General features: G+C 50.9%; 1 protein-coding gene across 1 annotated transcript in view; it reads right to left on the reverse strand.

Moving 5' to 3' along the window:
* Window positions 1-46: 46 nt before the first annotated feature.
* Window positions 47-24,181, reverse strand: part of SEC14L5 (SEC14 like lipid binding 5) — a 35,783-nt gene continuing 11,648 nt past the window's right edge. The window contains exons 2-15 of the mRNA XM_058815681.1: window positions 21,217-21,366; window positions 20,978-21,109; window positions 18,771-18,899; window positions 17,783-17,993; window positions 16,055-16,167; window positions 11,400-11,589; window positions 10,498-10,586; window positions 10,034-10,104; window positions 9,221-9,392; window positions 8,483-8,617; window positions 7,385-7,522; window positions 6,465-6,710; window positions 5,383-5,561; window positions 47-4,418 (exon numbers count right to left, since the gene is read on the reverse strand). Of these exons, the coding sequence (XP_058671664.1) occupies window positions 4,313-4,418; window positions 5,383-5,561; window positions 6,465-6,710; window positions 7,385-7,522; window positions 8,483-8,617; window positions 9,221-9,392; window positions 10,034-10,104; window positions 10,498-10,586; window positions 11,400-11,589; window positions 16,055-16,167; window positions 17,783-17,993; window positions 18,771-18,899; window positions 20,978-21,109; window positions 21,217-21,366 (2,061 nt within the window). The 3' untranslated portion in view covers window positions 47-4,312. The remainder of the gene's footprint in view (window positions 4,419-5,382; window positions 5,562-6,464; window positions 6,711-7,384; window positions 7,523-8,482; window positions 8,618-9,220; window positions 9,393-10,033; window positions 10,105-10,497; window positions 10,587-11,399; window positions 11,590-16,054; window positions 16,168-17,782; window positions 17,994-18,770; window positions 18,900-20,977; window positions 21,110-21,216; window positions 21,367-24,181) is intronic.

Genomic DNA, 24,181 nt, shown 5'->3' on the forward strand with positions numbered 1-24,181 from the left:
GCAGAAGGAGCTGATCCTTTCCCAGCTAACCTCAGCCCCCCAGTGGAACCCAGGGGCTCTTTTACTTTTAATAACACCCACACTGCAGGATGTGCTGTTCCAGCCCACTGTGCTAGGAAATTAAACACAAGATGCTGGTTCTGTAGAAAAAACCCCAAACATTTTAGTTAAAAAGCAGGAAAAAGTGAATACAAGCATTACCTCTGCTTCTGTGGGGGCAAAGAGAGCAGCACACAGGCTTGAATTTTCACTGCCCTGCAATTTCAACAGTTGAATCAAACAATTCCACATGTTCTCAGAGATGTTTTATTTCCCATATACCCAAAAGTACAGCTCTACCAGGACACACAGACACCATCACAGGACATCTGTTATTTCAGTGCCCTGCAGTGGGCTCTTACAGGAGGTTTGAGGGTTTTGGCTGAGAAAAATCAGGATTTCAGTGTATAAAACCAAAGCCAGCTGCAAAGGAGAGAAAGTAAGTGCTGCTAAAAAACTTAATTAATGCCCATTTAACTTAGGTGTAACTGAAAGCTTGGAAGGGGGTGTTGGTGTCACTAAAAGCCAGCAAATGTGACTTGACTCCAATCTCACCTTCCAAGAGAGAAATAATCAGCTGTAAGGAGCATCACAAAGGTGTTGGAGGAATATTAAAGCTAATTGCATGCAGGAGTCTTTGACAGCTGCTGTCAAGTAAATCTCTAATAGCTGTTCCTTGCATTAATTGCTCACAGTACAAACATTTGGGACGTTAAAGCAGTGTGAGCTCATAAAATGCCTTTTGAAATGAGGGATTGAAAATGCCTTTTGAAATGAGGGATTCCCTGCCTGCAGCAGGGCTGGCCTCAGCCCCAGCAGCTCCCCAGCCTAGTGTGGTGGGCAGCTGGGCTCACCAATTCCTACTGGGAACTGAGAGTGGATTATGGCATTTTCAGAATCTGCCAACAAACCAAACTGGGATTACAAATTGTTATCCACACTTCCTGAAAAAGAACAGACAGAACCAGAGTGGCTGCATCTCAGTCACTCAGGAGTGCCTGGATTGCTCAGTGTCAGGAATTGTTCCCAACAGTGAGCTCAGGAGCTGAGAATGACTGAGCTGAGCTCAGGAGCTGAGGAATGAGCTGAGCTCAGGAGCTGAGGAATCACTGAGCTCAGCTCAGGAGCTGAGAATGACTGAGCTGAGCTCAGGAGCTGAGGAATGAGCTGAGCTCAGGAGCTGAGGAATGAGCTGAGCTCAGGAGCTGAGAATGACTGAGCTGAGCTCAGGAGCTGAGAATGACTGAGCTGAGCTCAGGAGCTGAGAATGACTGAGCTGAGCTCAGGAGCTGAGGAATGAGCTGAGCTCAGGAGCTGAGAATGACTGAGCTGAGGAAGGACTGAGCTGCTGCGGTGCCTCCCTGGGAGAGCCCCCGAGCCGACTCCCAGCGCTCCCCGGCTCCGGTGACACCTGCGGGGCTGGAGCCGCCCCTGTGCCCCGGGGGCTCAGCCTCCTCCTCCTCTTCCTCCTCCTCCAGCGGAGAGCAGCAAAACACAGCTCAGACTGTGCCCTGAACCTCAGCTGAGACCATCCAACATCCATTCTCATCCTCTGTGTTTGCCCTCCCAGCCCAGGGAATGGGGCACACCTGGAGAGCTCTGGCAATGCAGGTGCCGCCTGTGGCTGTGTGACCCTGGCACAGCATCCTGCACTCCCCTGCCCCCACGGGCATGGCACCAGCTCTGAGGTAGGTGTTGTGTTTGCATAGGGAATATCTGAACCAGGGACAGCCCCACAATTTCCTGGGAGCCACTTTTTAACCAGCAGCTCCTTCCCTGCACACAGCCCGAGCTCAGCGGCCTCACTGCAGGGAGGGCTTTGCTGCACCACCCACAATGAGCCCATTGCCCAACTTCTGATTTCTGAGGATCCAAAATCCCTCCCAGACTCAGCTCACTGTGAAGAAAACTGAGTTTATTTTCTAAGCACACTGATGTAGTTTGAGGGGGAAAAGGTGATGTAGAAGAATTCTGTGTCTCTGGTATCTGCAGTTCACAAGGTCAGGTTTAGAAAGCACAGCACAGCATCCAGGCTGTTGCTTCCTTTTTTCCTGTTAATATTCAAGAGAAAAAGGAAAAAATTACTGCATTATTTAAATTGATTTCAGAGTAAATTGTCAGATGGGATAAAGCAGGCAGCCTGGAGAGGTCACAATCTGCTTCACAGACCTGTGCATGATCTCTGATGGGCAGAGGAGTGGGACTGCCAAGGGACAAGAGGAAAAACTGGGACTGGGATGTCCCCAGAGCCAGGAACACCCTGAGGAACCATCCCTAACCCCACCCTTCAGAGATCTGCCAGGGCCAAATTCCTCCACTGACAAAAGTCAAACTTCTGGTGAGCAGAAAACAGCACATCCCACGTTTCAAAACAAAATTACCAAAAAAAACCAAATTCAGGGCAAAGGAAGAGATCCTTCTTACCCAGAGCAAACCCAGGACCAGGATGTGAGCAACCCCGTGAGAAGGGAAGGTAAAATCCTGAAACAGCACAGGGGGACAGGGCTGGGTTTGCTCCTGAGGCTTTGGGAATCTGAAACTGTTTCTAAATTAGATTTTATTCTGGGTCAAGGATTTTCCATGAGGGATACACACATGCACTTTTGCTTCCAGAATTCCTGACTTTCCAGAGGAAATGTAGGAATTACATTTACATTTGTCCATCTTTATCAGACTCCAGTTATGCTGAAATGCCAGAGACAGAAATTTCATTTGTCTGGGAGAAACATGAAAGTCCATGCAACAACTGAGAATTGGAAATCAGAACTTCCCTGAGCTCTACATAACAAAGTTACCTGTTCACAGGGAGAGATGCAAGGTGCAGAGTGATTCCCTTGGCTCCAATCCTTAAAAAACCCCATGTCAAGTTCTTTGTCTCCCATTGTCCCAAATATTTTGGCTCTTTTCTCATTTGGCAGAGCCTGGTGCTTCAAAACCAGTGATTATAAAAAAACAGGGTGGGAAGGAACAACTTCACAGATTCCTGAATAAAAACTTGGTGAGTATTTGACACCTGCTCTCATTATTTTTTCACCTGGACAAGAACATGGATAACTTTGTTCCCCAACCTGAGTAGAGGAACAATCAGAGATTAGGGACAAACGTGGCATTTTTGGTGTGTAGGAAGACAGTGCATCTTCATGACAACTCCTGAACTCAATCCTTGTTTCTTAGTCCTAAAAAACAGTCTAAAAAAGCATGGGACTCTCACCTATCCTTGCAAGGAAGGTGACACAAGCCCTTACCCCAATGCAGCCCTTTTGCAAGAACATCCATTGATCACAAAGATCAGGACCCAAGCAGAAAGATTGCTTGGGATTGAAGACAATCAGTTATTCCTTTCTAAAACAAAGTTCATCCCATTAAAAAGGTGACTGTATTTAATAGTCATTTCTGACATAATAAGTTAAAAATTAATTTAAAATTAGCTAGTGTAGAATAAATAGGCTTCAGTAAGTGCTTACATACATACATGCCTCTCTGAATGGTTTCAAGTGAGCTCATGTTTAGAAGAAGCAAGTTCTGTAATACTGCCAGAAAATCTTGTGCCTTCAGGAAATCAAATATTGCTTTTCTTAGCCCTTTAGGACTGGATTCAGTTCCCATCCACTTGGGAATGGGACAGACCTACTCATTATTGCTGTAAACCTGAGTAAAAAGAAACAATAGTTTGGAAGATGCCACTCACTGCAGGCAGATTCAATGCCTGGAATTTCTAAAAAAAAACAAAAACCTTTTGACTTTGTTTCTCAGCAGGGTTACAAAAATCCAACACATTTCCCAGAGCATCCTGCCAGACCAGGAGAGTTTTTGGTTTGGCCTGGAAGTGATTTCTGAACCATGCTGCCTGTACCCAGGTGTTGGGAGGTCCTGCCAAGGCCCTGCCCCTGGAATGCCCCCCTGACTGCCCAGTGTGGAAGCAGAACCCTGTGGGCACCCAGGACATTCCCTTGTTTTGCCACCCAGGAATTCCCTCAAGGTGCAGCAGGTAAGGCAACATCAGCCTCCTCTGGGGGAAAGAACTGAAAAGAGCCCTTTGGAGTGGAGTGGGTTCCTGCAAACTCACAGGCACCCAGAACCCACAGGTGGTGAGGGAGGCCACTGAGGAGCAGGCAGCTGACCTCAAACCCCCAAACCTGCCCTTAGAATTTCAGTTTTTGTGGTTGAAGCAGCCCCCAGAGGCCTCTCTGTGTCCAAATGGCTGTGGCTGCCCCACGGCTCAGCCCTGGAGCTCTTTGGTTTGGGTGCCCCTGGTGCTGCAGCCCTGGCTCTGCTATCTGGAGAGGTGGGAGCTGCTCTGGGACTGGCTGGAAGATGTGGTGACTCCACTCAGCTGGGAAAAGCCACTGGTGCAGGATTCCAGGCTGGACATGGATCCCCTGGCATGGGACAGAACAGATGTGCTGTTAGCAAGGCTGCATTGAGGGATTCCTCCCACAGATCAGCTCCCCTCTCCAACATTTGCACAATTGCTTTTGGGCCCATCATTTCCCACTTGCTCTCTAAGAATCTCTGTGTCATGATGAAAAATTAATCAGTCAGAGACATTTTTTCCCATTTACAGATATGATTCCTTGTGTCTGAGTATTGTTCTGGGGAAAGGGACACAGCTGGAGCCTCAGAGGTGAAAGAAAAGCTCCAGAGGACTCCAAATGCAGCCTTGTGAACCCAAGAGCTCCAGGCTGCTGAACAGCAGAGTCCCAACTCAGCACCTCCAGCTCCTCCTGCCCAAGGCAGGCTGGGCTCAGGAATAGCCCCAAGAAGAGCAGGACTGGAGAGAGGCATTTCTGCTGCTCTGACCCCACAGCACCTGGCCAGGTCACACCTCAAGCCACCACCTTCACATCTGCTCTGCCCAACGCCTCCAGCTCCAGGGAAGGGCCAAGGCTTGCACAGAGCTCAGATTGACAGATGGGGGGTGATTCTGGCATTGAAGGGGCCAGGCACACCCTGCCAAGGCTGGCTGTTCACCTGTCCAGAAGTGCTCATCCTTCTCAAGTGCCAAACAAAATCATCTGGGATACAGCCCAGCTGATATTTAAATTACTCCAAAAGCAGCTTCTAAAAATATTCCCAACTAAGATAAAAACCCTCTTGAGTCAAAAATCTCCTGCTCTTCAGGCAGCTGCAAGCAAGACCCAAAGCACAAATTTCACTGATGGACCCAGATTGAAGGGAACTTTTAAATACCTACAGCACCAGAGGAGACTGGTTGCAAAAATGCCACCAATTTTGTGTCCATGCACTTGTCATTTAAACACACCCCCTGAGGGGGTCTCTGATATCCAAATGTTTAACTCACCCCCAATGCAACTCGTAGTAAACCCCTTGTAAATGCCCTACCTGAAGTCCTTGGAGGCCAGCACCTCGTAGTAGTAGATGAGCTTGCACTTGTGGCTGGAGCCCTGCAGGGAGGCCAGGACATCATCCACACGGGGCAGGCTGGAGCTGGAGCAGGGCAGGGGCCCGTGCATCCTCCACTGCAGGATGTAGAAGCCAGGCCAGCGAGTGACATGGGAGCCCTGCAGAGAGGGAGGGACAGCAGGTGAGCACGGGGGAATGGGGGAATGGCTCAATGACCCAGCACAGGTGGCATTCACCTGTGTCACCTCCCTGAGACACAGCCCTGTAGTACCAGCAGGAAAAAAAAACCCCAACTTATTTAGCTTAATTTCCATTAAGAATTTTAGCTTGGAGTCTCTTTCCAATGACTCACTTTAAATAAGGATTTCCCATTTTCACAGGGCATCCAGAAAAATGATCACAGAATGGTTTGGGTGGGAATGGACCTTAAAGCCCATCCCATCCTCATCCCCATCCCCATCCCCCTGTCTCAGGTCACTCCCAGCCCTGCCCAGCCTGGCCTTGGGCACTGCCGGGGATGCAGGGGCAGCCACAGCTGCTCTGGGCACCCTGTGCCAGGGCCTGCCCACCCTCACAGGGAACAATTCCCAATTCCCAATATCCCATCCATCCCTGCCCTCTGGCAGTGGGAGCCATTCCCTGTGTCCTGTCCCTCCATCCCTTGTCCCCAGTCCCTCTGCAGCTCTCCTGGAGCCCCTTCAGGCCCTGGCAGGGGCTCTGAGGTGTCCCTGGAGCTTCTCCTCTCCAGGTGAGCACCTCCAGCTCTGCCAGCCTGGCTCCAGAGGGGCTCCAGCCCTTGGGGCATCTCCATGGGCTCCCCTGGACTCTCTCCAGCAGCTTCAGGTCCTGCTGCTGTTGGCCCCAGGGCTGGGGCAGCTCTGCAGGTGGGGTCTCACCTGAGTAGGGCAGAAGGGCAGAATCCACCCTTCCCTGCTGCTGGGAATGACCACAGCCCCCTTTTCCAGCAGTTCCTGATTTCCCACACCATCAATTCCCTCCCCACCACTCCACTCTGGAGCTGGCAGGACCCTGAGGCCATGGCAGGACCCCAGCCCTCTGACCTGGATGCTCTCTCCTTCCCTGCAGACCAGGGGAGACTCCACCCTGCTGTAATCCACCCCCAGCACCCAGCTCTTGTCAATGAGCTGCACATTGTCCCCTGCACCACAGGGACTTGGTGCTGTGGCTTCTTTTTGACTTGGCTCAGGAGCTCGTTTGGAGTGGAAGAGGCTGAACACCACATCTCCCTTCAGGATGTCAAAGTCCCAGGTGATGACAGATTCCCCCTCCAGGATCTCCACGAGTATCTGAGAAAGGAACAGAACAAGCCCCTTGCAGGGTCAGGTGGCAGCACTGTGCTCCTCCCCACTCTGGGGCAAACACACTTGGCTCCACAATCCTTCAGCTGGTCTTGGTTCCTGAGGGGGATACACACCACCTCCCACAGTACACCCACTCAGGTGTTTTTACCTTTTCTCCCCATATCAGAGTTACTTGTAAATGAGTTACTTGCTCTAGGAAAACCTCAGTGGAACTGAGGAAAGAGCCAAATCAGGGTGACTCCCCATCAGAGAGGCCAGAAGACTGATCTGACACTGATTTGCTCCTTTTTGGGACATCCTGTTTGGTGGTGACTCCCAGCACACACCTTCCTTTATCACCCCCATTACTGTCCCAGCTACACCACTAGGAATAGGAGCTGAACTATCACAAGGGAAACTGAGAGCCCTTTATTTCTCCCAAGAGGAGGAGGAGGGGGAGGAGGAAGAGACTGGACCTTTCAGAAGATCAGGCCACAGCAGAGATAAGAGCCCTGCTGCTCACACTGCTGCTCTTCACTCCCACACTTGCAGCTGCTCCCTTGCAGGAACAGCAGCTGCTGCTGAGCTCCCTGTGCTGGGAGCCCTTGGCTGCTGCAGCCAGCCCAGCAGAGGGGACACATGTCACTGTGCCACCCCAGCAGCTCAGGTGTGCTCTGTACCTCGTGTGGGGCTCCTCTGAGGACACTGGCAGAGTGGTAGATGGTTTCTGTCCACAGCCGGATGTGATCCGAGTTCTCCGGCTCATCCTCGCTCTGGTACAGGGACTTGGGGACAAGTCCCCCCTCTGAGACAGTGCACTGCAACATCACACAGACAGACAGACAGACAGGGGCTCAGCATGCTCCAGCAGTGAGCCAGCACCTCCTGTGGCTGTCAGACATGGGCTGAGCCCTCAGCTGGGCCAGAACTGCACAGTGGCTCTCATGGGAACCACCGAGGTTTCTGTGAGCTCCCTGCAGAGAGCTGTGCTCTGACCCTGCTCCAGTGTTGGGGAAGATGAAACAGGAAAGCCTTATAAATAGGATTGCCTGGCAAAAGATTTTGAGAATATAGAAACTATAAGTGAGATTGAAATGAAAGCAAGCTTTGAGATACCTCAGTTACTGAACAACTGGAAAACAATGGCATGGCCAGCTGAAGGTAATCCCCTTTTGATGGAACAACACCCTCTGCCTGCAGACAGGCCCAAGGGTCAGAGCAGACCCTGCCAGCTTGGCAGAAGGGGCCCAAAGAGGAGTTTATAGGGTTTAAAATGTAACACAGTATGGTAATGTAATGATTCTTATAGGCTGTATGGAAATGCTATAGGATTTGTATCTTGTACTAGATTGGTTAGTGAGAATCAGAGTATTCAACGCAGAAGAAGATTTATTGTATTGTAATGGAAACCTCACTCTCTTACTCTCTTACCCTCTCATCCTCTCTGCCCCTCTCTTCTCTCAGCCTGCTCTGAGCTGTGTTTGGCAGCTCCCAGCAGGGCCCTGCCCCCAGGCCCTTTGCAATAAACCCCAAGTTCCTGACCTGCAGCAGAGATCTCTGTCTCTGTCCCCACTGTGCTACCCCCCAATGCTCTACGCCCCAGGATCCCAGGGCAGCACCAGCACTGCAGGGAGCAGCCCTGTGTACATCTGCCCTGTGCCCACAGCAGGGCCATGATCGAAGGTTTAACCCCTTCCAGAAGGCAGTGGAAGGCCAGGGGGGTGAGGAACAGGAAATCAGTTCCAGATTGCACCTGCACAGGAGGAAGGAAAACTCACCATGCAGTCTCCTCCCAGGAAGTCTGGGATCACATCCTTGTCCACATAGTCCACCAGCCCTCCTGAGCCCTGGTAGTTATTGCCACTGTAGATGAGGAACTTCTGCCTTGTGTTCTCATTGATAAAGGGACTGACCTGCAAGACAAAGGGCACACAGGACATGGCTGTCACTGAGGGCAGCTGGGGATGCTGGCTGAGCCATCTCATCACATGTCTCAGCAGTGTGCAGAGCTTCACAGCTCTGAGGCACTTCCCAAACAGAGGGATACCAAACTGAAAATGTTCTCTCTCTCTGTATCACCATCTCACAGCACTTTCTGCTTCATGTAAAGGAAGTCTGCAGTCACTGCCTCACCCACAAACCTCACAAGAAATGTGACAACCATGTTCTCACACTGCCAGAGCAGTCAGCAGGCACCAGGCAGAACCAGATTTATTATTTACTACTGATTATTACTACTTATTACCCTTCAGTGTCCTACAGCATGAGATTAAAAGGTGTCTGTCTTTGCCCATTTACATGAAAGCCCACCAAGGGTGGAATGGGCAATTCTGATCCAGGCTTCTCATCCTGTCCTGGTGGATGGCAGTGACCAGAACCCAGTGAGCTGCAGGCACCCCATGGCCTGGTTCTGCTGTGGCTCTTCAGGAGCTCCCCAGAAGCTGCCTGGAGATTTTCCCTCCCTGCCTCTGCAGATGTAGCCATCTGTGATCCTGCAGAGCCCAGTTTTCACCCACCAGGGTCCAGAGCACAGGGAAGACCCGTGGTGCCCTCACAATCAGGAGCCTCCCCAGGGTCTCAGGGTAGTTGTCCTCCACCACCTCGATGATCCTGAGCAGGGCCTTCACCCCAGGCCGCCAGAGGTGCCTCATATTGAGCCCTTCCAAGTCCACCAGGCATGTCCAGGATCTAAAACAAACAGGCAGAAAAAGACCTGTCAGAACTTTAGAGTGTGGTGGGTGCTCAGTTTAGGATCCACAGTGACCCCACAGCCCCTGCAGGACCCAGGGAAGCCTGTTGGGACATGAGCAGCTCCAATAAAAGCACATCTCCACCTGGGCAGCAGAATCCAGGTGAGCTCCAGGTAACACACACCCCCAACCCCAAGGGCAGGAACACCTGTCACTCTGGAAGAAGGTGGTGAAGGTAATGCAGGCCTATTGCTAAAAATAATGCAAAAATGCATTTTAAATGAAGATAGAATCAGGCAGACAGGCTCCTGCATTAAAAAACCCAGAATTTCAAAGATGTGGATTAAAATCACCAAAACAGAAAGATTAAATTAATCTGAGATGGGATATGAAAATGATGTAAGGAAGGATCAATACTTGCTTTCCAACAAAACTGTGGGATTTGTCTGCATTTAAGTCCAACAAATAAATATATAAATATCTTATGGGCTAGATGGGGACCACAGACACACTGCTGTCTGCACTGTAACCCTAAGGACATCACCCCAAACCACAGCAGCATCCTTCACCATGGCCCTGAGAGTCTGCAAGGGCTCAGGAAAACCAGTTATAAACCAATGATAAACCAATGATACTGACGTGATGGGGCGACCGAAGATGTTGGTGTTTTCCTCACATCTCTTCTGTCCCTCCTCATTAATGGACAGAACCTGGAATCAAAGACAGCACAGACAGGGATTAGCCTGAGAATGGCTGAGTAACCAGGATGGCTGGAAAATCTTATTTTTAAAAGTACAGAAAGCAGATGGCAGGGATGGATGGGATATTGGGAAGGGACTGTTCCCTGGCAGGGTGGGCAGGCCCTGGCACGGGGTGCCCAAAGAGATTGTGGCTGCTCCTGGATCCCTGGCAGTGCCCAAGGCCAGGCTGGACAGGACTTGGAGCAGCCTGGGACAGTGGAAGATGTCCCTGCTCATGACAGGGTGGGCTGAGATGAACTTTAAGGTTCCTTCCCACCCAAACCATTCCAGGACTCCTGATGCACCATGCCAAGACTTCCCAGCACCCTGAGGGGACAGGTGGCACACAAAGGCACAGCTCACGTGTCGCAGCAGGGACTCCTCTCCCAGGGCCTTCACCAAACCCTTGGTGTCCATCTGCCCGAGGCGGAGGATGTAGAGCGGCCGCCCATCTTCAAGCAAAGGGGTTAGAGAGGGCAGCACTTTAGTCTCCCAGGATATCACTCTCATACCTTTTTTAAAAGCCACATTAAATATTTGAAAAGGATAAAAATCACTGCCAAAAGCAACCTGTTCAGAGAAATTGCTTTGCACTGACTGATCTGTGCAGAGGAAATACAATTACAGGGACTCACAGGCACTGAACTGCTTTGTTAACTTTAAAAATGTCAATACAGCTTTCCTCAACATCCCAGGCCACCAGTGAGGTACCAGGGGCATAAAATAAAATAACCCTCCATAAAATCAGAGGGTTTTGGGAAAGCTGCAAAAGGCAGGCCTCAGAGACAGCAGAGCTGTGATTAGAGCTGAGCAGTAGCCATAGGATAGGTCAGCAGTAAAATGTAGGAATGTAAGGATAAATAGAACAATGGTCTGTGTATTAATGCTTGTCTAGCATAACTCCTAAGCTGCAGAAAAGTGTATCTAGTGAGATATTAGCAAGTTTTAAGCTTAATAATGGAGCTCTGTGCATTGTGTTTTAAGGCTTACAAGCAGGTATTGTATCCAAAATAAGCAAGCATTGTTTAACCAAAGGTTATAGTGATTGGATAGAACTACTGTCAATGTGCTTTTGCTTTGTGTGATTGGTCAGAAAACTTTTAAAGTAAGTTCTAACATTGAGTTCTTGGTCTGCTACTGGCATCTTCCCATTGTCATCACCATGTAATGAGAGTGGTGGTGGAAAATCAAAAAGCTCAAGGCACGTTCCCAGCAGTCCCATCCCATTTGTGATTTGTACAGAGCCCCTGGCTGGCAATCCTCACCTTTGTCCTGGTAGTGCCAGCCCCCAGTGTAGTACTCCTGCAGCAGGGCTGGGGGTCTCCAGGACTGCAGGATGAGATCCACCTGGTACTGCTTGCGCCAGGCCAGCGACTGGCACAGCATCTCCCGCGCTTTGTCGATGTTGAAGTCGCGGGCGCGCAGGAACCGCAGGATGTGCTCATCCTTGGGGATCTGCCAGGAGAGAAAACCCCAGGGTCAGCACTGCAATGTTCCATCTGGCCTGCAGAGGAGGCTGCAGTTGACACAGTTTTAAATCTCTTCAAAGTAAGACAGCAAATTAAAGTTCCCTTCTGCCTCCCTCCCTCGGCAGCTAACCCAGCTGGAAGCAGCAGAGGGTGCAGGAGCACAACAGCAGGGACCAGCTCACTTCACTGGCTGTGAGAAGCCCTTCCCCAGTGCAATTCCCAGGAGCTCCAGCAAACCCTGGCCTGGCTGATGTTTCCCCTGGCTGGTTATCCACAAGGATCTCCAAAATACTGCGTGAAAGTCAGGGAGCTGCAAGTTCACCTGCCCAGGGCAAATCAGCACATGACGGGAACAGGTACCAAACAGCCACAGGTAACACACTGAGCACAGAGGCACTGCAGGGAATCACAACTGGGCAGTCTGAATGATGCCACCAGAACCAATTCCAGCTCTTGTGCAGGCCCTGCTGCTGGTGTTGGGACAGGAAAGCTGCTGAGTGCTTCAAAGGCTTCCCTGCCCCATTACACCACAATAACTCTTGATCCAAATCAGCCCAAACTACAACACACCCTCTCCCAATCACTCACCCCAGCACTAGCCCTAATCCTCACACCACAGGCACAAAAGCTTCCCAAAGCAAGTCTGCAGAATGGCTTATCCCAACCTCCTCCCAGATCTGCCATGTTCCCTTTAGCTGAGGAATCAAAGAGAGCTTGGCAGGAGTGCCAAGCAGCAGGAATTAACAACAAACCTGATGGGTTCCACAGAAGTGCCAAATCTGACTAAGAGCCTGTCAGCTGCAAATCCAACTGGATTAGAGCTGCATGTGCTGCTGGATTCACAGTCCCTCACTCCAACTTCTCCAAAAGTGTTTGGCCTCATTCTCTACAAGTTTCCATAAAAAAATGCAGTTCTGTGGAGCAGGGATTGTCTCTTCCAGAGTATCCATGTTGTGCTAGCACAAGCCAAGCACTCCCAGCCCTGCTGGGACACAAACCCCCATGTTCAGCAGTCAAAGCCCCTTTGTTTGTCCACTGCCATGCTCAGGGAAACAGAAAGCTGGGTAGAAAGCAAGGCTGGCAGCTGTGTCAGGAGGGAGCAATCTTGGATTCACAAGCAAGAGATGGTAAGAATTGGCTCACCTAAAGAAGGGGCAGAGTTCAGGCAGCCTAAACCAATCTTTAAGCACCTTAGGAGCAGGGGGCAGGTTAACACTGGTTCTAACACTGCATCTGTGTGTCCTGGAAAGGAGAGGGCAGCCTTCCCAAAGATGATCTCAGGAGTATGTAGAGGAATTCAGTATGACAGCAAGTTTAAAGCCAGCAGAGTGCTCATCAGATAATTCAGGATTGTGTTCCTGTGGCTCAGAGGCAGCTGTCACTCATCAGGCCCAGCCCAGACACCCACAACAACTCCTGGATCCCTGCAGGAGAGGGATGGCTGCTGGAAGGTTTGATGTTTTCCTGTTTCAAACCTCCCCTGTGCAGGACTCCAGGGAAGAGGCAAATCCAGCACTTCTGTTTGGACCAAGGGCAGGAAGCTCCAAGAAGACTCATTCCACAGCAGAATTAGTCTTTTATCCTTGTCCAACCAAAGCAGTAACTCCCACATGCAAGAAAACGAAGGTTTAATTTCAGCCTGCTTTTGTATTCCCTGGTAAAACTGCTGCACTCTCCTGCATGCTGCAAAGCCTTGAACAGAGCTTTAAGTTGCTGCAGTTTTAACACCATTTACAGTTTGTTCCTTCAACTCCTCAGATTTTTTAAGGAACAACATATCTGATCGTAAAGGTAATGTCTGCTTTGGAAAGAATGGGGGAAAGATAGTGAAATAGGACAGAGGACAAAAATAAGAAGGGCCATTTTCCAAGAAACAGGAGATCTATTTTTTGATAATTCCTGATAGAGGAATAAGGCCATCCCTGCTCTGAATTAAAAGAACAGATTGTCACAGCAAGGTAAGAGCCTCTCCAGGGACAACCCCAGCCTTGCAGGATAAGCTCCTGATTTTGGCCAGCACTGTCAGGGAATCAGGAGAAGCAGCTGAGCAGTCAGGGGGTTCAATGTGAAGTTTCAGCAGCCAGCACCTCCCCTCCTGTGTGCCCACATCCTCCTGGGGCCCAGCAAGGCCACCCAGAGGCAGCTCCAGCGTCCCCAGAGCTCAGGATTCAGCTGCACTGCCCAGGGGACAGGGGCTGCCACTCCCTGCCCAGCTCCAGGCACCCAAGGGGCAGCTGCTCCACATTTGGCTTATGTGCTCTCACTTCTTCCTTCTCCAGCCTCTGACATGGAGGGGGAAAACCAACCTGTGGGTTGATACTTTTCAACCTAAACAAAGGTTTTAGGTGGTGCCTGTTCCAGGTGAAAGCAGGATCCCTGCAGGTCACAGCAGGGACAAAGCCACCCTGTCTCTGGGATGTCCTCCCATCCAGGACCCACTAGGTGAGAGATCTCCTACCCCAGTGGAGCCCACAACACTCCACTGTCCAGTGAAGTGTCCAGGGTTCCATGAAAAGCCTCCTGTGCTCTCTGAGACCCCACTCACACCTAGGGACTGACCCCTGCCTGTCCAGGGCCTCCCATCTGCCTGGAGGATCACAGCAGACACAGATCAAAGCAGCTTCCAGCAGAGCCCTTTGCTTGGTGAGGCTGTTCCTGCTCACACAGCTCACTCACTGCCCCAGCTCCTTCCTCAGGGGCAGAGCATCACAGGGACACAAGAGCAGCCGCCAGGGAGGTGTCACAGCCCCTCAAGGGGCCCTTTGCTACATCAGGTGTGTATATATACAATATATTATATATGACATGTACCATATATAATATATCACACATACCATATATAATATATCACACATCTGTTCCTGCAGTCTCTACCTGCCTCCAGCAGCCCCCACCCTTCTGGTCCAAGGTATCCCAGCTGCTGTTGATGCCACTGTACCCCAGTGGCCTTGGCCAGCTCTGGCAGATGTTTGGGGATGGGAATTTATCAGCTCTTACAATTCAACAGCACTGTTGGTGTATGGAGCTTATCAGCTGCTGGGAGCCTCTGACACTGCCCCAACACCTCCTGCTGTCTTCAGAGTGAGGTTTGCTGGGAGCTGTTTCTCCATCCACACTCCTGGCTACCAACAAAACCCACGTGCCTGCTCACACACAAGGGAACTTCAGGACAATAGCACTAAATCTTTGTTACATTTGATTTCTACAGAGGTGATTCACATTCACTTTTCCAAGAAAAAACAGCATTCTAAATCATGTTCAGACTCCCTGTACTCAGATGAGACATGCTCAGCTCTGAGACACACAGCATGCAGGACTGGCAAAGCTCCATGTAAGCAGCAGTGCCTTTTGGAAAGGCCAGGTAAAGGAAAAAGAATGAAAATCTTCCCAAAGCCAGGAATGCAGAGCACCTCACCTAACCCATCCTGACTGACTGAGCTGATTCCTTCTGAGCCAGGAAGCTTTTACTGTTGAAACCTCATCCATCTGTTCTCTGCTTCCAAGCAGGATCACTTGCCCCTCTTCCTCAGCATTCTTTATCCACTCAGCCCACCCAACTACTCTCTCTGGTGCTATCCTTGGTCCTTCTTTCCTTCCCTCCTAATCCCTCTCCATCAGGAAATCTGGAGTTAAACCCCTTTTGAGGCATTCAAGATGCTCTAGACCCTTTCTTTTCCCAGGCACATATCAGTTACCCTGCTGGTCTGACAGAGACTTTCCTTTAACCAGAAGGAGCCCAGGACATTCCAGCAGAGCAGAGACACATCCATCCCTCAGTGCCCGTGGTGCTTCTCAGGGAAGTATCAGAGAACCATGGAATTTCCTTGAGCAGGAAGGGATCATCCAGTCCAACCCCTGACCCTGCACAGACACCCCAACAATCTCACCCTGAGCCTGAGGGCAGTGCCTAAGCACTCCTGGATCTCTGGCAGCCTCAGGGCAGTGCAGTGCCAGCACCCTCTGGGGAAAGAACCTCTCCTGATTTCCAACCAAAACCTGCCCTGGTACAGTTCCAACCATTTCCTGTCCCTGGTCACAGAGCAGAGGTTCGAGCTGCCCCTCAGGAGGAGCTGCATCCCCAGTGAGCTCTGTGCTCTCCTCTCCTCCAGCTGAACAGACCAAGTGGCCTCAGCTGCTCCTCCTATGGCTTCCCCTTGAGACCCTTCCCCACCATCATGTTCCTCCTTTGGACACTTCTTGACAGCTTTAGATCTTTCTGATACTGTGGTGTTCAGGACTAGAGGTGAGGCCACTGTGGCACAGAGCAGAGCAGGACAGTGCCCTCAGTGACTTTGGGCTGCCAGGGCTGGCTCATGCTCAGCTCAACATCCACCAGCACCCCCAGCTGGTGGTGCCACACTGCAGCCTCTCATTCCCCAGTGTGTCTGTGCAGCCAGGGCTCCCCATCCCAGCTGGGGATGCCCCTCAGTGCCCCTCTGTGCCCTGCCCACCTTTCCCTTGTGGGTCTCCTGGAGCCACTGGCGCAGGCGGATCAGGCAGCTCTCCTGCAGCGGGGTCAGCTGGCCCAGGTAGCGCTCGATGTAGTCAGAGTCCAGTTTGTCACCTGCAGGGGACACAACAGCTCAGAGCAACTGGGACAGCCAGCAGGGAGGGGAGCAGGTGCTTCTGCACAGTGGGCTCCCTATGGTTTACAGGGGATTTGCTCAGAAGCCTCATCCCAGCCGCCTGAGGGAGGGATGGAGGGATGGGGGGACACTCTCCTGGTGATTGGGGCACAAGGCCATGGCAGCACGTGCTGTATCACTCCACCTGGCTCTGCCTCCAATATTCCATTCAGCCCTGTATTGCTCCAGCAGGAGCTTTAAAAGATCTCTCATGAGCTCTGGCATTCAGCTCACCAACCTCTCCAAGACCTGGGCACTTCCATCTCCACGTGTCCTAAATCTCACCCACAACTGCAGTGACAAGTGGTTTGCTGGGAAACCAAGCCATTCTTCTGCCCAGGGACACCAGAGACTGAGGGAGAACAACAGCACATTTCTGACAGCCAGGGAGGATTCTGGCAGGAGAAGTCCTGTGCACACCAAGCAGCTCAATGCTACTCCAGCTCAGAGACAAAGGACAAGGGGTTGGTGACTGCCAGCACCGAGGGACAGGGGGATGTGACAGAGGGATGTGACAGGGGATGTGTCACCCAGGCCTGGCAGCTGCCAGCCAGCAGAACAGGGCAGCTAGGGGGAGCAGCCCAAGCAGCAGATGGGGTGGAAGGCATGGGAAGCAGGGCTGGGGACACCTCAGAGCTGGCTCTTTGTCAGCCACAAGGTTCCAGTAGATGCCATCACCGACAGAAGGAGGCCTGGACACCCACAGGATAAGCAGGATAACAGAAATTGCATTTGGAAGTGAGACATCCCATGGAACCCCCAGAGTCAGCAAGGTGGGGAGCAGGCCCAGGGGAGCTAATCCTGTCCTGAGCAGGAATATGGGCAGAAAAACAAGGGCTACTCTCCTCTTCTGCTAGCTGGGACCCACCACTCTGAGGACAACATTAATCTCAATCATTTCTGCTAATCAGCTTCTCTGTGGATTCTTATCTTTTTCCAGAAAAGCTCCCAGAGAATGTCAGGTGAAAGCAGAACTACTGATATTTCCAAATTCCAAGCTTTTTGCTAGGTTACACTCAGCAAAACAAGTGCTGCCTTTCCTTCTCAGGAATGACAACAAGTGTTTCTATTACAACTCTGGATTCAAAGGTCCCTCCTATTTCTTTTTGCCTAGTATTTTATTTAGTCTAGAAAATATCATCAGACCAACACATGGAAAGATAAAGTTTGATTCAGGCATTTTGTGGGAAAAATGCATTAGGAGACATTCCTCAAGTTTGTCTTGGCCTGATACAGGACCAAAAAACATCCAAACCTGTCCCCAAGAATATTAATTTTGGAACAGATAAAATATTTAATTCCAGCATACTGAAGACACCTTCTCTAGTTTAAAGTATAAAATACCTGATCAAATCGAATTTTTTTCTAAGCTCCAAAACACACTGCCTGCACAGTTTTTTTTTTTTGTTTTAGGGGAAAGAAAAAGTTCCATTGTTTATTTTCCTTGAAAAAAGAAAATAGCTTTCCCTCCTCCTCCCCCACACTCCAGATGAAAAACCTGATGCCAAGAGAAATGGAAATAAGCTCCTGGTCAGTGAGAGCTGCAGTGCCTACCGTCGGGGCTGGCAGGCTCCGGGGGCGGGCAGGGGCTGCCAGGAGGGTCCCTGCTGGTGCCAGCAGCCCCGGATTCCTGCGGGGTGGCACCGGGGGCCCGTGCCAGCGCCGGGCCTCGCTCCTCCTCCGCCGCGGGAGGGCTCCAGCGAGGGATGAACGTGATCCCCTGCGAGATCAGCTCCTTCAGGTAGTGCTCGATCACCTCCTTGCCCTGGAGGGGAGAACTCTTGTTAGGAAAAGCCTCCTCCAGAGCCAGCAAGGCGCTGGAGTTTGCTCAGGACATATGATGAATGCTGCTAAGGATAAATAGAGAGGAAATCTCTCCTTCCATCCCCATGATCCTGTCAAAAAACCTCCAGTATCCAAGCCCCCTGTGAATGATGAATTACAAATAATGACCAGGAAAATCTCAGTTATGGATGCCTTTCTACTACTTTTACCCCATTCTCCTGCTCTCAAACCCAATTAGCTGCCCTGTTCCTCTGCACACAGAGCCCCTGTCCCAAGCCCAAGCTCTGGAGACACAGGGAGTGTTTTTCAGCCAGGACTTTCCCTTCCTGCACAAAAGAGTGTCCTCAGTGCCCAGCAGCCCTGCACCCACAGCGCCCAGTGCCCTGCTCCCCTGGCACAGCCACATTCCACCAGCTCTGCTCTGGGCTCTTTGCCTTCCTTTGCCCACCTGAGGGACTCCACAGCCACAAGCAAGGGCACAAAGCTCCACTGGGTGTGTTTAGAGAAAGGAAAACAGAGGGTCTGGGTGTTCAGGCAGCCAGGGAGGCCCAGGGACAGCCAGGGGAGCCCAGGGACAGCCAGGGGAGCCCAGGGACAGCCAGGGGAGCCCAGGGATAGCCAGGGAGGCCCAGGGACAGCCAGGGTGGCCCAGGGACAGCCAGGGGAGCCCAGGGGCACCCAGGGAGGCCCAGGGACAGCCAGGGGAGCCCAGGGGCACCCAGGGAGGCCCAGGGACAGCCAGGGGGGGCCACCTTACCCGTTTGATGTTGGAGGTGTACTGCTTCATGGCAATTTTCTCCACGGTGCTTTCAAAGCCAAAAAAGGATTTGATGTCAAGGGAGGCTGACTGCTCAAAGCAGGTCCAGTCCTCGTTCTCAGGGTGAACCTGCAGCCAGGGGAACACAACACACAGGAGGGATGGGGGCATAGGGCTCATGGCCTTGGCACCACAGAGAGGGGGCAGAGGAGGCACTGCCACATCTGGAGTGACCAGCCAGGTTCATTCCCCTTGTGACAACCCTTTGTGAACTGGACATCCAGACTTTTGCCAAGCCAACATTCTTCATGTGCACAAGGAAATCAAGATTTAAACCCATGTCTGCCTCAGCAGACCTGAACTGCACAAAAAAAGCAGTGGAACTGCCCACATCAAGCATTCATATCAAAGTCTCCTTTTGGAAAGATAGAGTGGCCTTGTGGAACATGCAATTAAAACTCTTACACCTGCAAAGAAGAAAAATGCAAACCAGGTTTCTTTTTTAGTTTTGGATGGGAGACTCAGCCACTAACATCAGCCTTCTCCCCAAAACACTGGGGACATGGCAGAGCAGGGAGTTTCCCCACTCTTCAGCTCAACACACACCTTTCCCTCATTTCCCCTCTGCTGCTCTATATATGACAGAATCCTTCCCTCTTTCAAACTTAACCCTTTCCTGAGAAGGCTCTGCCTCCTCTCTGCAGGTGCTGCTGTTCACAAACTGACAGGAAAGAAAAACAACTCCAGCCCCCACACAGAGATACCACAAAAGAAAAATTCCCTGGGGAGATATTAAGTAACTGCAGGAGCAGGATCACATTTCTCCAAGTTGCCTCAGAGAAGGCAGCAGAAAAGGAAAGATGAGAATAAACCTCCTTCCGGTGCACTCTGGCAGGGAAAAGGGAACTGGTAAAAATAGAGCAGGGAACCATCTTGAGGATGCAGCCAGCAGCTCCCACCCTGTTCCCCTCAAAGCCCAGATGCTGACGTTTCCTTCCTAAGGACACGGCCAAAATCAGCAAGTGTAACAATCTCAGAGTTGACCTGGGAGCATTTCAGACCTGTCAGTGCCTTTGATAATGATGGAAGTTAATTTACAGCAGTTTTTAGGATGTTTTTTGGCAGTTTTTAGGCGGCCTTCTGCAGTCACCAAGGGATCTCTGGCCCAGGAACACCCTCACCATCCAAAATGTTCACAGCTTTTCTACTCCTCCTCTTGCCTGAAGCTCCTCACAGCCTGTTTACTCCCAAGAAGCTGAGCTGCTGTCCAGTTGCCAAAAGGGCAGGTAGGTAACAGGAGCTGGACATTAGTGTAAGGAAAGACAAGCAGGATCTGATTGCTTCCAGAAACACCTGAGCTGGGCCCTCAGAGCAGCATTGCAGTGAAACAGCACAGAAACAGCCACACAGGGAGACAGCCTGGCCACAAATAAGGCTCAAGTCCTTTCCCAAATCTTTAGAGCACAAAAATAATGACAAACAAGGTGCTAAAACTTTCACTTATTTGTGGGCAAAATAAATTGTCAGGCTTTGCTCAGGCCCTCATAATAATGAACAGTGAGGGTTTAATTCTAGACATCCAGATTTATAGACATGCCCAAGCTCTAGATGTTTTTGTCAGCCTGAATTTCAATCAAAAAGAAACTGAGGGAACACCAGCAGTTCTGCAGTATCAGTTCTGTTTTCCACTTTCACTCCAAGCAGGGAATCACAATCAACCTGAAGAAGTTTCTCAAGCCCTATGAAAGCACAGAATGGTTTGGATGGACACACAGAATCATTAGGTTGGAAGAGACCTTTAAGATCATCAAGGCCTTAAAACCCAAATAGTTCCACCCCCTGCCATGGGCAGGAAGAAATTTCCCTATGCCAGGCTGCTCCAAGCCCTGCCCAGCCTGGCCTTGGGCACTGCCAGGGATGCAGGGGCAGCCACAGCTGCTCTGGGCACCCTGTGCCAGGGCCTGCCCACCCTCATAAGGAAGAATTCCTTCCTAATATCCAACTTGTCTGTGGGAAGCCATTCCTCCTGGTCTTGTCTCTCCAAAGCAATTGAACAATCCCACACTCAGTACCCAACAGCCTTTCCAGCCCCAGAGTCTCCAATCCCATTGTTGCAGGGGTGCTCAAACCCACCCATGCACCTTCCCCCAGCATGTGAGTGCACAGCTGGCCCCTCCCAGCACAGCCAGCCCCAGCAGGGCTCTCACTGAGTAGCTGCAGGTCTCCCTGACCACCACCCTGTTGGCAAAGGTCTCGTTGTGGGCCTCGATGCGCAGCGTTCGCTCCCTCCAGTTCACCGTGTTCCTCTGGATGAAGAACACGTGCTCCACCCCTGCAATCTGAACAGGAGGGGAAACACTGAGACACGAGTGTAGCTTTAGGAGCCTTTATCTATCTGAGCCAGCCCACAGAATGCAGGCCTCTCTGCTCCCCAGGTTCCACCTGCCTTCTTCAGCAGCCTGGGAGCGTCCACGTTCAGCTTGCAGCTGCGCTCGATGACGTGGATGGCTCCGTCCTCACTCCTGGATTCGTGCAGGATTTCACTCCCCAGGAACACTGGGATCTCTGGGCACGTAGGAAAGCGTTTCTCGTAGGCCTAGAAGTGAAAATAAAGTAAAATTCAGCTTCTGAATTAAATAATTCCCTTACAGTGAAAGTCCAACAAAACACAGCCCTCTGAACTCTGGAGGTTCCCCAGTTTTCTCAGAGGTGAAGTTAAAGCAGAGTAGGTACAAGCAGGGACAGCACCATGTCAGTCACCAGCCAAACATGTCCTAACATAACTTTCCCTTCACACATGAAGTAGAAACAGAATCCTGCTGTTGAAGAATACTAGGAAGGGAATCATCACTTCAACAGCAGGAAGCTCCTAACTAGCAAAGGCAAACAGAGCTCTGCTGATTTCTGCTGGCTAAAGACTGGAATATTATAATCTCTGGGTCAATACTGTCTGTATGAAGCCTTAAAACGTGATGTGCTGAACAGTTCTTGTTGCCCTAAACAATCAAGGGTAAGACCACCAATTATTGGCTACTGACTTTGCCTCAATTTATCATTTCTAAACCAACTCTGTCCTGGCTCTGAAATGTTCCCTGTTCTATCAGCACATTCCTGTGAAAAGCCCTTTCTCCAAAGCTTCTTTAGCAGCTCTAGCAGAAATCCACTCTTCCCTGGCACTTGCAGAGAAGTTAACTTGCATGAGCAGTACTCACTGCTGCTGCTCCTTCCCTAAGTGCTTCATCTCTTACTATATTCTAAGATGTTTGCAGGATGGAATATTTTCCTTGGATTTCTGAAAAGCCTCTTGCACGTTGTGCTGCTGTTACAAATATGTGGTAGCTGCACAGCTGCACAAGCTGCCCAGAATTCCACTGCAGCTGTTCCAGGAAGAGAACCTGTGCTCTCCTTCCACTCAGAGCTCCACATTTCCACCCTAAGATATTTCTGCCATCTTTCCAAGGCAATTCCTCTAGGAACTGCTGTCATCTTACCACCTTCCAGAAGACACCACCATTTTGTACAGCACAGAAAAATAAAAACATCCATGAGTTCTCTGGCCCAAAAGCAAACACTGCTGTGCTGATGCTGGAGCTGGGCTGTCAGCTCCCCATTAACACAGCCATGCAAAGCCTGGATGCCCCTGCACAGATTCATGTCCCTGCTCCCAAAATAGTCCAGGCACTTAAGGACACATTCCAGATCTGCTCCCAGACCTCTGGACGGGAAAGGAGCTATTTCAGATTATCATGTTGCTCCAGTATCAGGAGGGAAGTGCAGGCAGCTGCCAGCTGGAGTCCTGGCCAGAACAGAGCACGCAGGTTCGAAACCCTGCTCTCCCAGTCCCTCAGCAAGGTCCTGCTTGCTTTGCCACACTTCCCAGAGAACTCTTCCCATGTTCTTCTACCTGTGCTTATCACTCCTCATCACAGCAATAACAAATCCAGTTTAGATAAATCCAAAATTCCCGTGCTAAGTGACTGTTTCCAACAGTTTCCAACACAGACCCCCCTGGCTCCAGCCAAGAGAAGCACTCTCACTGCTTTGAGCAGCTGAATTTGTTAGGATGGGAGTTCATGGATCTGTCAGGCATTCATCTGCTCAGGCACAGTCAACACCTCCTATTTGTGCTTCCACCTGCCCTGTCCCAACCCTCCACACTCCAAACCACCACCCAGGGCTATCCTGAGGCCAAAGCCTGCACCTTGCTGGTCTCTTCTGTTCCAGCACACACAAAATGTATCTCTTCAGGCCACCCATTCTGAGTTACTGGAGTCCTGAGTGCTTGGGCAGTGCATGCTGAGAACACCTCAGAGGCCACTGGGATACCAGAATATTTAGCAACTGGTTTTGGGCACTTTGTCCCATGTCATCCCATACATGTGCCCTCAACACAGCTGCAAGAAGTGTCACTGAAAGCCCTTCCCTGAGAGAATGCTGCCCCAATTAATTCCACAGCAAGGGTGGACAGTTTGATAGGACAATGGGAAAGGGTCTTAAACTAAAAGAGGACACACTTAAATCAGATGTTAGGAAGAAATTGTTCCCTGTGAGGGTGTTGAGGCCCTGGCACAGGGTGCCCAGAGCAGCTGTGGCTGCCCCTGCATCCCTGGCAGTGTCCAAGGCCAGGCTGGACAGGGTTTGGAGCAGCCTGGGACAGCAAAAGATGTCCCTGTCCATGGCAGGGGCGTGGGTGGGACTGGAAGGGCTTTTAAGATCTCTTCCCACCCAAATTATTCTGTGATTCTGCCCTTTCAGGGGTGCAGCTGCGCCAGGAACATTTGAGGGAATTTCCAGACAAACAAGAGCTGTTTTAGTGGGACCAGGACCCTGAACAGCTTCACCTGTAAGTGCCCCCTCACCATGGAGGGACCACAAGAGCCAGTCCAAAACCACCACTGAATGCAGGTGTCCGTGGCTCCCATCTGAGAGTCAAGCACTGGATCTCAACTCCCAGCTGCTTCTTTCTCCACTAACTATGGAGCTGATCCAGCTGGAAACAGGCTCCCTAATAAACTGTCATTAGATCCAGCAAAACTGAGACCAAAACTGAGTGCAAGCACTTTTTCAGTCAGATAAACAACATCTGGAGCAGGAAGAGAGGCCAGGGCAGAGGCACATGGCAGGGCACAGCCTGGTGATATAACTGTGACACGAGCCCAAACACATTGCCTAAATAGGGGGAACACTGCCATATTTGACAAAGAATCCATATCCACATCGATATTAAGTCCTTTGCTAATCTTCTTTGCACAACAGCTCTAAAAATACAGCAGGGAAGATGCCTGAGATCACATGAAGGACAGCTGAAGCCCCACGCTGCAGTCACAGCAAAGCTGTTCCCAGAGCACCCAGACTTCCCATCCCTGCAGACTGAGCTGAGCAGAGAGCAGCCCATTCCTGCACCCAGCAGA

The sequence above is a fragment of the Ammospiza caudacuta genome, chromosome 17 (assembly GCF_027887145.1).
Source record: "Ammospiza caudacuta isolate bAmmCau1 chromosome 17, bAmmCau1.pri, whole genome shotgun sequence".
NCBI classification, from domain to species: Eukaryota; Metazoa; Chordata; class Aves; order Passeriformes; family Passerellidae; genus Ammospiza; species Ammospiza caudacuta.